This window comes from Aspergillus melleus (genome assembly GCF_016097325.1).
Source record: "Aspergillus melleus strain CBS 546.65 chromosome Unknown contig1, whole genome shotgun sequence".
Lineage (NCBI taxonomy): Eukaryota > Fungi > Ascomycota > Eurotiomycetes > Eurotiales > Aspergillaceae > Aspergillus > Aspergillus melleus.
This window is the reverse complement of record NW_025763370.1, coordinates 6,671,884-6,684,466: the sequence shown is the minus strand read 5'-3', so window position 1 is coordinate 6,684,466 and position 12,583 is coordinate 6,671,884. Positions and strand designations below refer to the sequence as shown.

General features: G+C 53.0%; 5 protein-coding genes across 7 annotated transcripts; 3 read left to right on the top strand and 2 right to left on the bottom strand.

The window, feature by feature from the left end:
* Positions 1 to 5: 5 nt before the first annotated feature.
* NOG1 (putative GTPase NOG1) lies at positions 6 to 2,696 on the bottom strand. Its single transcript, XM_046084043.1, has 5 exons — positions 2,570 to 2,696; positions 2,378 to 2,486; positions 2,161 to 2,262; positions 411 to 2,101; positions 6 to 359 (listed from the first exon to the last, which is right to left on the bottom strand). The coding sequence occupies exons 1-5, from the start codon at positions 2,588 to 2,590 to the stop codon at positions 318 to 320; spliced, it is 1,965 nt and encodes a 654-aa protein (XP_045940006.1). The 5' UTR covers positions 2,591 to 2,696; the 3' UTR covers positions 6 to 317.
* Positions 2,697 to 2,853: 157 nt separating this feature from the next.
* On the bottom strand, positions 2,854 to 4,446 carry LDX57_002391 (polyamine acetyltransferase). Its single transcript, XM_046084042.1, has 3 exons — positions 3,813 to 4,446; positions 3,298 to 3,750; positions 2,854 to 3,221 (listed from the first exon to the last, which is right to left on the bottom strand). Exons 1-3 carry the CDS (start codon positions 4,191 to 4,193, stop codon positions 3,195 to 3,197), a joined length of 861 nt encoding a protein of 286 aa, XP_045940005.1. The 5' UTR covers positions 4,194 to 4,446; the 3' UTR covers positions 2,854 to 3,194.
* Positions 4,447 to 4,999: 553 nt separating this feature from the next.
* Positions 5,000 to 7,234, top strand: ARV1 (NAD(P)/FAD-dependent oxidoreductase). Of its 3 annotated transcripts, XM_046084039.1 has the most exons (4): positions 5,000 to 5,559; positions 5,630 to 5,919; positions 5,987 to 6,560; positions 6,634 to 7,234. In XM_046084039.1, exons 1-4 carry the CDS (start codon positions 5,160 to 5,162, stop codon positions 6,876 to 6,878), a joined length of 1,509 nt encoding a protein of 502 aa, XP_045940002.1. In that variant the 5' UTR covers positions 5,000 to 5,159; the 3' UTR covers positions 6,879 to 7,234. The 3 variants fall into 3 exon arrangements, with proteins under 3 accessions (XP_045940002.1, XP_045940004.1, XP_045940003.1); XM_046084040.1 differs by having other exon boundaries at positions 5,987 to 7,234; XM_046084041.1 differs by having other exon boundaries at positions 5,000 to 5,919.
* Positions 7,235 to 7,245: 11 nt separating this feature from the next.
* arg2 (acetyl-CoA:L-glutamate N-acetyltransferase) lies at positions 7,246 to 9,496 on the top strand (the record flags this gene model as incomplete). Its single annotated transcript, XM_046084038.1, has 3 exons — positions 7,246 to 7,296; positions 7,362 to 7,547; positions 7,628 to 9,496. The coding sequence occupies 3 exons, from the start codon at positions 7,246 to 7,248 to the stop codon at positions 9,494 to 9,496; spliced, it is 2,106 nt and encodes a 701-aa protein (XP_045940001.1).
* Positions 9,497 to 9,738: 242 nt separating this feature from the next.
* LDX57_002388 (sterol homeostasis protein ARV1) lies at positions 9,739 to 11,167 on the top strand (the record flags this gene model as incomplete). Its single annotated transcript, XM_046084037.1, has 3 exons — positions 9,739 to 9,927; positions 9,988 to 10,041; positions 10,103 to 11,167. The coding sequence occupies 3 exons, from the start codon at positions 9,739 to 9,741 to the stop codon at positions 11,165 to 11,167; spliced, it is 1,308 nt and encodes a 435-aa protein (XP_045940000.1).
* Positions 11,168 to 12,583: the final 1,416 nt, after the last annotated feature.

Below are 12,583 nucleotides of genomic sequence, written 5' to 3'. Positions count from 1 at the left end.
ATAATACTATTGTCTTGGATCATCCCTACAATAGGCTTGCAAATCATCTTCATCGACCTCCGTTTTCATTGCAGAGACAGACATATCAACATCAAGCAGAACGTCAGAATAGCTAAATAAAAAGTAGCAAAAGGTCATCTATCCTCTGCCAGGTATTTACGCGGAATTGTGTCATCCAGAGACCGTGAGAAAACAAAAGAAACAACAACACCCGACGCCTTTTTTTGTAAGACACCCAGTTCATGACCGATAACTGTATACGATGATGATAGATATTATAGAAGGCAGACTTCGTCTCATCATGGGCCATAGACCCTTTACCGACGTTGGGTCTTGCCGATGGATCGTTTTCCGGCGAACTAGACTGGTCAGTATATCATGTTTCGTGAAAGTGAAAGGAGGAAACATACCAAATGCTTGGGCAGAGATGCGGTCGTGTGTCGATCGGCCTCTCCAGCTCTTGCCATCCGGTTCATCTTCTTCTGGCCCAACTTGGCCAGACGGTCCGCCTTGGTACGCGCCGTCTCGTCCGTCACACCATCGTGGAGACGATCCGTAGCAGCCTGGCTGCGAGCACGACCCTTGGCCTTGGCGATGGCCTGGCGAGGGTCCGACATGTCGATGTCCATGGCGTCGTCGTTGGATTCGCGCGTGATAGGGCGTCCGCGAGCCTGGCTCTGGGAGCGGGCCCGCGCAGAGGCGGCATCGACGTCGTAACCGGCCTCCTCCAGCGCCTCCTCCATCTGCGACAGTCTCTTGGCCTTGGCGCTTCGGGGGATGGCCGCGCGGTTCTTGAGCGACTTGCGCATCTTGGCCTCGTTGCGCATCAGGGCGTGTTTCTCGCGGATCAGGTCGGCCTTCATGCGCAGTTCGGCGTCTTCGGCCTCCTCCACCTCGTCGTCGGACTCGTAGAACCCGTCGGCCTGCAGCTTCTCTTCCTCCTCCTCCAGGGAGGCCAACTTCGCCTCGATGTCGGGATCCACAAAGTCGTAAACGTTCTTGCCGTTCCACACTTCGGGGATCTTGTCGTGCTTCCACTCGTCGTTCTCCAGCAAGTAGGTCTTCTTGAGGTCGATGTTGTAAACACCGGCACCGCCGTTCTCCTCCTCGATATCCCGCTCCAGCATCTTGCGGTTGGGATCTTCCTTGTCGTACTTCTTGAGCGAATGCACGGCCTCGGGAATGAAAGTCTCGCGCTGCACGCCACCCATGGGCTTAGCGACGTGGATACGAGCCAGGACATCGCCCAGACGTCCACCAGGGGTGCCGGAGCTGTTGGATCCGGACTTCAGCTTCTGGGCAACTCGATCGGCGAGTAGCTTGTCGCAAGCGGCGTTCTTCACGTTCGTCACACCCTCGGTGGTGGTGCAGGACAGTTGCAGCAGCTCGACGTCGTCGGCCTTGAGGATCGCCTGAAGCTGCTCTTGGTACTCGGGCTCCAGGTCCTCGGGGCGGCGGACGTCAATCTTGTTGATCACGAGGAACACGATCTTGTTGGCGAACAGAGGCTTGATGCTCTGGAACAGCTTGATCTGGTCGCCCACGGAGTAGCCACACTGCTCAGAGAGATCCATGAAGTACATGACGGCGGACCGAAGATGGGCAATGGCGGTGATCGACTGCATTTCAATCGTGTTCATCTCCTCCAGAGGGTGGTCCAGGATACCCGGCGTGTCGATGGCCTGGAATCGCAGGTATTTGTAGTCGAAGTGACCGACGAACAAACTCTTCGTGGTGAAAGCGTAGGGCTGGACGTCGACATCGGCGCGGGTGATGCTGCGCAGGAAACTGGACTTTCCGACGTTGGGGTACCCGCAGATCAGGAGGGTACGGGTGTTGGGATCGATGGAGGGCAAACGGCCCAGATGCTGGCGGACCTGCTCCAGGTAGACGAGAGGGTCTTTGAGACGTCGACAGATGGTAGCCATACGACCCAGACCGGCGCGCTTAAGCTGCTTGCACTGGAAAAGAGACTGCGCATATTTAATAAGACGGACGTAGTCGCGAGACACGGTTTCGATCAGATGTTTGGCCGTGGAAACTTGACCGAGAGCGATACGGAAATGGTCGGCATCGTAAAGGGTGTTCATCAAATCCTTGTCTGGTGGACATTAGAAGGATGAACTGAATATAATAAATCCGATCGAAGAAAAAACTTACGGAAAGGGTGAATATCCTGGAGGCGGGGGAATCCATCGAGAATGGCCTGGAATTTTTCGCAAAAGGTTTCCTGGGTGTATTTGACCTTTCGAGTATAGAAGCCTAACGGGCAGAAACGAAAATTTTTGTATTAGCGACGAAATTCCTTTATCGTCCGCCGGCGGCATCGACATCCACCATGTCGACGGACTGTTTCTTTCGAAAGATCGCAAAATACCTCTGATACGACTGATCTTGAAACCAGCACGGATTTGAGTGGGCAGCTGTCTCTGAGTACGGCTGAGGACGATATCCAAAAACTCCTGGCTCGTGGGCACAGGAGCGATCTGAGCGGTGACGAAAAAAAAGCATATCGTCAGTCTGGGTTGTTTGGTGTATCAGGGGAGGGGGGACAACAAGAAGGACTTACATCTTTCCAGGTGGTCTTCATGATGGGTACCTGAGAAGCACAATTATTGACTCTCAAGAAAATCCCCAAGGTAAAGGTGGAAGTGATGGGAGGGGGAGAAAAAGACTCGTTCTCTCAGCGACCGAGAGATCTCGAGATAAAAAAAAAAAAAAAAATATTAAGTCCGGGCGGTCGGAGGCAAGAGTTTTGGCGGGCGGTGAGAGCAAATGTGGGGAACGTTTTTAGTAACCGAGAGCCAGACTTCCCTCCTACAACTACTTTCTGAATGCTCTCGTTGATCAGGCAATGTCATATACATTGACTACCGCAGGACTATGGACTATGATACAAAGACTCCTTACCTTGACCGAACCAGACCGTCAGCCGTGGGATTCATCATCGTCAATATCCATTCCGGAATCGTCGTAGCCAAACAGAACTCCGTTGCTTTTTCTCTCTTAACCCACGTAAAACCAAATCCGGGGAGGGGTAATAACATTAACATAAAAAAACATCCATGCATAAGCCATTGAATGGGAATTGTGCGTGAGAGAACGGTAAGAAAAATCATATAGTGTGATAAAGGGGGGAAGGTGAAGGGTAACCGAGGTGGGGAGAAATAAAGGTGAATCAGTCCATTGGGATCTTATTCTTGGTGGGAGAACTCGAGAACCTGGGTACTGTCAGCATAATGAATCAAAGATAAGGAGAAAGGTTGAAATGTTCTGTCGGGACAAGGCAACACTCACCAAGTCTACCCAGCCTCCTCCGCCGAACTGGCACTTGCTAGGCCCGCGGTTCTCGAACCCGAACGACTCGTAGAACGATACCAGGTGGTCGTGCGTGATGATGGACAGACGGTCCGCGATTTGCGCCTCCTTAATTCTCTGGACGTACGACTTCATCAAGGTGCTGGCGACCTTCTTGCCTTGATGCTCAGGCCGAACGGCCAGGGAGTGAATCGCAATCGTGCTGCCGTATTCGTCGTGGCCAACGGTCTCGCCATCTTCGACCGCGAACCGGTCGGTCTTCCAGTTCGCCGGCAGCTGCATGGACTTATCGGTGACCAGCTCTGTCGAGGTTCGAGTCGCAACGATATGTCCGACCAGGATCGGACGAGGCTTCGGCTCGCCGTCCTTCACGATGGGCAGGGTGAAAAGACCCAGGCACAGTTCGGGGCATCGGTTGAGACGGTAAATGAACTGGAAAGAAGGTATCAAGTTAGTCGCCGATGTTTTGCGATCAACGCTGTCTGGGTCCATACTTTGTCTCGGGAGCAGCGCTCCTGTTCCGGGAATGCTTGTTCCACCTCCACGCAGTCTTCCTTATTCGACACGGTCAGGACCTGAACGAAGGGATGAAGCTCATCCAACTTGGTGCGGTGGTGCACCGGCGGGCGACGAAACCAGTAGGGGAATTCATTGACGTCGTCATGATCCACCGCGACGTAGTCTTCGTCGACCTCTTCCTCGTCGTCGTCTTCCACTTCGTCCAAGGACAGACCGTTCGCTATGGCCACGTCCGCTCGGCCACTCAAGCGCGAGAGGTCGGAACCCGTCGCGGGCAAGGTATAATCAACATTCGACAACGGCTTCAGGCCGTTGATCGCCTCTTGATATTGTTTGTCGGCGGAGTCGGAAGACATCTCCTGGGTGGGATCTCCTTTCAAGGGTTACGGCAGTGTCGCGAAGAGGTGAAATGGTTTATTTAGTTTCTCCACAAAAGAGCACGGAAGACCAAAAAATTCGAGAATTTAGAGGAGGTTCAAGTTCACACAGATTTATTGAAGCGGCGAATTTAAGGGAGAATAACGATAGGTTGCAGGGGGACACAAATTATAGACGAAGGGATTGGCTGAAGGATGAAAAAGAGTCGATAAATCGAGGGGTCCGAATCTTCGGAAAGGCTAGAAGAGGGTGGGGGTCGATTTAGCTTGATGCGGACGATAAGACTCGAACAACGCGGGATTCTCTTCCAGAAGCTTTGCTGGACCCAGAGTTGACTGAGTGACCGCACGGTATTCGGAGTACACTATAGAGAAGTAGATGGGCAGTAGATGACTGCCAGGCACCTTGTCTCGCAGATGCAATACTTTGCTAGGATGTACATGCAGTACTATACCTACGAAGTCTGTCGCAAAAGGGAAAGAGCGGGCACGGGCAAGGAAGGTCCTTGTTCTTTTGTCTTATTCAACCATGGCTCTACTAAGTAGAGAACTATGCTGGAATTATTCTATTGAGGGTGAATCTGTTAGAGAAATGGTATGGTTAGAGCGATACTAGTGCCTCTTCGGGGCGGCGATAAGACGGCGATATCGGATTCGTATAGTACAACATGGACATATGTAGAAGAGAATGTTTTTGGCAAAAGATAAATCAGCACAAGCATGTGGGCTCAATTTCAAATCGATCTGTTATGGCTACTCTGCCTATAGATCGTGCACAAAAATGACCTGTCCGACGCTGAAGAGGGTCATAACTCGCATGGTGCAGCATGCACGGTGACATAATTTATATTCAGACAAATCGACCAGAATGACAAAAGCAGAAAAGAGCGGCCATTTGATAATTGTCTTACGGCAGGATCTAGATCCAAACCCCCTGCTCTGAACATGTATTGGGCGCCGTCCATCCCACCTTCTCCGCATCTGACTTGGATGATGTGGCAGCCCCTCGGGGTCTTATCGTCGACGGCGCGTTTCATAAGTACTTTCGTTCTTCTCTGTCCTCGCTGTCCAACTCATCCAAACTTTCCATCCGCCAAGATGTCCCAGCCATTTCCCGTCGATCATGGCATGACGTCCTTCTGGCGCTCCGAGCCCCATCCCTTGGATAATCACCGCTCGACGGATGCTCTACCTGATGAATCCGACATCGTGATCATCGGCGCTGGGTTCGCGGGAGCTGCCACTGCCTATCACTGCCTCGAGCGGAGCAAGTCGTCCTCCCAGAGCCCCTCCGTCGTCATCCTGGAAGCACGCCAGGCGTGTTCTGGGGCTACGGGTCGCAATGGTAATCTACGAAACAAGAGAACAGGAAATGAAATGGTGACAGAAGAGCTAATTCCATGGCTTCGACATAGGGGGCCATCTCAAGCCTGACCCGTACTACCAGATTGGTATCATGGCCGCTGAATACGGAGTCGAGGCAGCCGAGGAGGTGGCGGAGTTCGAAATGAAACACCTCTTAGAGCTGCAGTCGTTCATCGAGCGGGAGAAGATCGAATGCGACCTAGATGTGAACCGAGTTTTCGACGTGCAGTTTGACGATGAGCATTGCGCCAAAACCAAGGCCGCGTACGATTTGCTCCTGTCGCGAGGTGCTACGAGGGTGAAAGATGTGGAATTCAGTCCGTCAGCGTCGGCAGAAGCCGTAAGAATCAAAAGACTCCCCTTTCCTTCGTACCGACCACGCCTGACAGACGCTTGAATGGCACTAGGTTTCCGGGGTGAAAGGGGCGCGAGGATGTTTTAGTTATCGCACGGGGCGCGTTTGGCCGTACAAACTCGTGATGCACCTTTTGAAAAGAGCGGTGCTCGGTGGAGCCAATCTCCAGACATATACCCCCGTGCACCGAGTTTCGGATTCACCCGGCGTGGATGGAAAGTGGACGGTTGAGACAAGTCGGGGATCCATCCGAGCCAAGAAGGTGGTTTTCGCCAGCAACGCCTATACCGCCGCCCTGGCACCCCAGTACAAGAATCATATCGTCCCAGTGCGAGGAGTCTGTAGCCGAATTGTGGTGCCCAATCCGCCCGAGAACGCAAAGAACTGCTCGTACACCTTTCGGTCCAACGCCTGGGATTATGACTACCTGATCCACCGGCCGGATGGAAGCATCGTCGTGGGAGGAGCCAAATCGACATTCTATCACAATGCCACGGACTGGTACAACAACACGGACGATAGTAGGGTGATTGACTCGGCTGTGCGGTACTTTGACAATTACATGCAACGGCGCTTTCATGGATGGGAGAATTCGGGAGCTTACACCGACCGGGTTTGGACAGGAAGTATGTGCTATCTACCTGCAATGATTTGTGATTTCCCGTCTCCCAGTTTCTCTTATTAACCGACTTTAACCAGTTATGGGAGATACCCCCGACACTCTGCCTCACCTCGGACATGTTCCCCACAAGCCCGGACAGCTCATCATCGCCGGGTTCAATGGTCATGGGATGCCGCAGATTTTCCTCTCTGCGCAAGGGATTGCGAAGATGACTGTCGACGAAGCTTCATACGAAGAGACGGGATTACCGCGGCTGTTTCGAACCAGCTCCGAGCGACTGACGAGGACCGAGAATAACATCCTGGCACCTGCGCAGGGCTAGAGGCGCACGGAGAAGGAGCTTGTGCATGGACAGTGGTGACACTAGCTAGCAGATAATCTAAGAGTCTAGGAGGAGAAGGGGAGAAGCAAGTGGAGGCCCAGCTATCGATCAGCGTTATCGGCACCGAATCAGAGCGCCGCCCGAGATGCGTCATTCTCCGCCGCGACTCATTTTCGTCCGTTTTTCTTTCCCCGACCCGCGCTCGCCGTTGCTGCTGCTGCCCAAGTTTCCTCGTGAACTTCCCCTGTCTCCTCGATTCCTTTCTTCGAACCTGTTTTCTTCTTCTTTTTCTTCTTCTCTTCCCGTTGAATCATCCTATGTATCTCTTTTCGATCCCGGTTTCCTTGGTTTTTGTCAAGAATGAAACATGAGCTCTAGGGTGCTGAACTGGCCGCGGACCAAGTCCGCGCTGCTGAAGGTGGGTTTGGTTTGGGAAGATTGTGTGTGGATTTCGCTCTGACCTCGTTCTTGTCGCTCCTCTAGCAGCAACAGCAGCAACATCAAGCTTCCATCTGCAATGGACAGCCGACCACAAAACTCGATTACCACACTCGTCGTCTTTTTTCGTCCTCCGCCGATCGACCGATCAATCAGAGCGCCGACTTCTCTTCCACCAGCCAGAGCTATGATCGTTTAGGTCGTCGGGCGAAGGAGAAGCTGCTGGACCGCGTACGATAACCGTGCAACCCCATTTTTCGCAATAGCGCGTGTATCACTAATCGATCTCGATGGCTTTGTTGTGGCAATAGGAATTCTTCCTCAGTCTACTGAACTCGGCATCTACCAAGCGTGAAGCCAAATCGTATCTGGCCCGTCTCAAAGCTCAACACTCCCCAACCCCACCTCCGAAACCGAGCATTGAACAAAGTAAGGAGGCCGTGGCTCTTTCGTCGCCGTCGGGTGTCAATCTGGGATCATTCTATGGTGCCTCGCGCTCGGTTTACGACAGTCCGGTCTTCAGGCATGACTCAACTCCTACCCCTCCCCCGCAGGAGATACCGGAGATGCGACTACACCTGGCCTTGATCAAACTCAAGGCCCCTCAGCAACTAGAAGACTCGGTCGTTCATGGAGTAGCTAAGACATTTGCGCAATTGAATCGCCTGGGCATGGGCTGCTGCGTTGTGGTCGATCCGGGACCCATGGACGATGCGAATGCGTCGCGAAAGATCGCCGCCGACCAAGCAGACCGCATCGCTGCTGCCGTTGATGCCCAACCCGATTCCAAATCCACCCACCTGGATTCGGTTTTGACTCTGCCCTCGAAAACTCCGGATACCCCGACGGTTCTATCGCGGAAGGCTCTTTTGAACCCTCTCCGCGATGGGCACACGGTCATTATCGCCCCGATCGCCTACACGGAAGATGTCCCTCGAGCGGTGACTTTATCGGGCGAGGATGCTCTCCTCGCCCTTACAAAAGAGCTGGCCGGTCTTGCAAGCGTCCCGCATCCCGATGAAGACCCGTGGCTTACGGCCCAAAATATCAAAAGATTGCAGCAAGAAGTCTCGCTAGATCGAGTGATTCTACTGGACCCTCTTGGAGGCATCCCTGCATTCAGTGGCCCGCAAACCTCACATGTATTCATCAATATGGAGCAGGAATTCGACGATATTGAAACCCAGTTACTTCAAGCCCAGCAGTCGGCAGCGACAGGGCCTGGCTCAACACAGGCAGAGCCCACTGGTGGAGTCAAGCAGCGTACTCCAGCACAAGGTAGCCTTGTGGACGATCACCTACACAACCTGCGCCTATCCCAGAAGGCTCTCGCTATGCTACCCTCGGCATCGTCCGGGATCATTACTTCGCCGGCTGAAGTCGCCAACTCAGCCCGATCGCCGCAGGCTGCACCGGCACTGTCCGCCGTGGGCACTCGACGACAACGAAACCCGTTGATCCATAATTTGCTTACCGACAAGCCTTTATTGTCGTCTTCTCTGCCTATGAGCAGACGTGAAGCGATCAGTGGCGGACGGGGAAACATTTTTACACCCAGCTTACACACGACCTTTGTCAAGCGGGGTATGCCACTCACTATGATCCCTGATCCGCGAGTGGAGGTGTGGACTGCGCAGAATCGCCCTCGATTGAGCCTGGACGACCCCAGCATTGACCTGCCACGTTTGGTACGTCTGATCGAAGATTCGTTCAACCGCAAGCTCGATGTCCAGGACTACTTGAACCGAGTCAACGACCGGCTTGCCGGGCTGATCATCGCCGGAGAATATGAAGGGGGCGCTATCTTGACCTGGGAGCTTCCTCCGGGTGTGGAGGATGACGGAAGTGAAGCGAGTCAGGCTCGTATGGTTCCATACTTGGACAAGTTTGCGGTACTGAAACGCAGCCAAGGGGCAGGAGGCGTGGCGGACATCGTGTTCAATGCGATGGTCCGGACCTGTTTCCCTCAGGGGGTGTGCTGGCGCAGCCGCAAGGACAACCCGGTGAACAAATGGTATTTTGAGCGTTCCGAGGGAACGTGGAAGTTGGCCGACACGAACTGGACCATGTTTTGGACAACCCCTGGATTGCCGGAGAATTCGCAACTCTTCCGCGATTACGAGGGCGTGTGTCGCGGCATCGAGCCCAGCTGGGCTGATGACACCGGAGTGATTGATTGACGGGGAAAAAAAAAGTTCTCCTGTTTATTCTTGGATGGATTTCAAAAACAAGTGCTTCTAAATAGTTCGGGCATATCTGTATATAGCGAAGCGATCTATCTATCAATAGAATTTCTAGACCATCGAGTCTCTCACCGCCTTCGGCATTCTCGCCTTCTCCGTCCATCGCCAATCGTCTTCCAACTACTTATCTCCATTCATTAGAAGCATGGAGCCTGCTATGAAAATCGGTCCATGACGCGATGCCCATCTGCATCGAATGCTCCTACCCTGTCTCGCATCTGTACAGCACCTACAGTCGCGCAGATGACCGGTCGTTGGGCAAAGGCGTGCGCCTGACGCAATGCCCGCGCTGCCAGCGATTCGCCGACAAATACGTCGAATATGACTTTGTTGTCATCTTCATAGACCTTGTCCTGATCAAGCCTCAGGTATGCCGGAATATTAGAGGTGGATTGGTTCCAAACTGAACAAATGTCTGACAATTCCAGGTATACCGACACCTCCTATTCAACCGACTCGGAGGCGACGATAACCAATTCGACGTAAGTCGAAGCTCTACAGGACATCTGTCGCGCAGGAACTGACCTATCCATGACCACGCAGCGCTCGATCGTTCGTCTCGGCATTCTCCTCCTCCTATTCGACGTCTACCTGACGTGGGCACGCATCGAGAAAACCCAGACCCTATCCACGACGTTCCTCGCGCGCGCGCCCATCGTCATCCAATACTTCTTCTTCCTGGGCCTGAACGCCCTCGCCACGCTCGCTCACCATCTGACGATCCGGTTGCTGGCCTCGATTCTCGCCCCGGTCCCTAGAGGGCTAGAGCAGAATGGCCAGAGCAGCGGCAACAGCACGACCGACACACCATCCCACCCGTCGACACCTGTCTTTCCCTCTTTTCCTGCGCAGGCGGGCGCTCAACCGCAGTTATCGCCCACGTCGACGTCGGCCCTGAGCCCGCCTCGCCTGCACTCGCAATCGTCGGCTGTGGATGGTTCGTCGACAAATGGTGCTGCCGGCACAGGCAATGACAACAACCCGACCCTTAATACCAATCCTCCACCGCCAGCGCATTACGCCCATCCTCCTCCACCACCACCCCTGCGTCGTGCTTCCACGGCTCCCACGCAAAACATCCAGCCCCTACCGCCCCCATCACCCGCAAGTCCCACCGCCATCAGCACCGCCCTGCTCGTCAGCAGCTGCGTGAAACTCTTCCCTATTCTACTCGTCATCTGGGGACCAGATGGTGGCGGCAGCAACAACAACAACAATAACATATCAGAGTCATCTCACGCCCTCGCGCTCGAGACCAGCCAATCCATCTCCTCCTCGGACCTCCCCACCCAAGCACTAAACAGCCTAACACCCTCCGCGACAACCGCCTTGTCCGGGACATCAGAGTCGCCGACCCTCTTGGAGAGTCTGATCCATTTGATGCCGGCCTCCGTACCTACGAACTACCTAGCCAATGTGATCGAGCTGGCCGGATCGTTGCTGTCGCTGGGCGCAGCGGATACGCATCTCGTGCTGCTGAGTAATATCGAGGCACTGTATATCTTGTTGGGGTGTGGGTATCTTCGCGCGATGGCGTTGGCTGTCACGGGGCTGCTGGCGAGGTGGACGGTGCAGAAGGTTATTTTGGGGGTTGTGGGGGTTGGCTAACTACATAGGTATATCTACTTGTGTCTTATATGAAGTATATTTAATTGATAATACAGGATCGGTTTGATCAAATAGGTACATCTACCACGCAATCTACACTAAAGAGTTGAGAGATATCAGAAGCAAAGACGAAAGACAACCCCTAGATTTGGAAGATTATACATGAATAGCGGAACTGCCAAAAGAAAAGAAAAGGTATAGAATAGAACCGCCCAACAGGTATGCTAGATATGACAGTACCACTCACTCAGTCCAAATCAAGCCAAACAAATCTCTGGTCTCACCCTCTCCCAAATTCTTGGCCCTCCACCTAGCTAATAAGCAATATAATACCGCCCCTCATCTCTATCCTTCACAGTCACAAAGTCCAAACGAATCGAACAAACAAGAACAAAGAATCAATCACTGCGGTACCCGCTCGGGTCTAATATTCGATCTCTTCGGCGTGATGAGAGGATGCCATTGGGCTAGGAATACGATTGCTAGATAAATTAAAACAATATGTTAGCCGACCAGTCAATCAACCAGGCAGGTGTAAAACCAGACGTATATATCGGAGGGAAAGAGGGGAAGAGAAATAGATGGATGAACAACGTACCCCACATAAGATAACACGAAACGAACGATAGGATCAGCGTGCTTCGGAAGACACTAGATTCAAGAACTCGTGTTAGTATTGTTTTCTTCCCTTCATCTCTCTCCGTCTGTATCTTTCGCTTCATTCTCCGGGTATCATTTCCGAATAAGACGGGGAAGGTGAAGGGAGGACACGCACGTCTGATTCTCCCCCTTAGGACTGAACACCCAGGCCAGGACGGATGCGATCACGATGATGACAAGGCCGATGATGAGACTCCACCTGAAATATGAAAAGAAGGAAATCAATTAGCATTGGATCTCCAGGTTTGTGTCAGGCCGGTTCATGTCTCCGTCCTGGATCTCGGTATATGAAGGATGTAGTTCATCCTTAATATGGACGACTTAAAACCGCATTGAACTGAACATGAACCGAGTCCGACGAACCGGGGACAAGACTTCGATGAGGGACGCAGGAGCGTGAGAGGAACGCACCCGTTAGCCATATTGATTTACCCTTCTGTCTTTCTGCGTTGGATTTTCTTCGTCCGCGGTAGATAGATTATCCCGTCACCCGATATCAGGGCTCCGTCGTGTATGCGTATGCTATGGCCGATTCGGGGATGATGAAGCTTCGATTCTGGAAACGACACAGTTGTAGGTCCAGCCTGCTGTGCTCTCTCTGTACGTGTGCGTGTGGCTTGTTCTTCGCTGGCTAAGTGTGCCGTGTCTCGACCTGATTAGATTAGCCTCCGTCAACGAGATTCAAGCCCAGCGGAGTAACGCAAGCTAGCTAGGTAATGCCAGTCGCAATCGATTGGGAGGGTCACGGTGGAACGA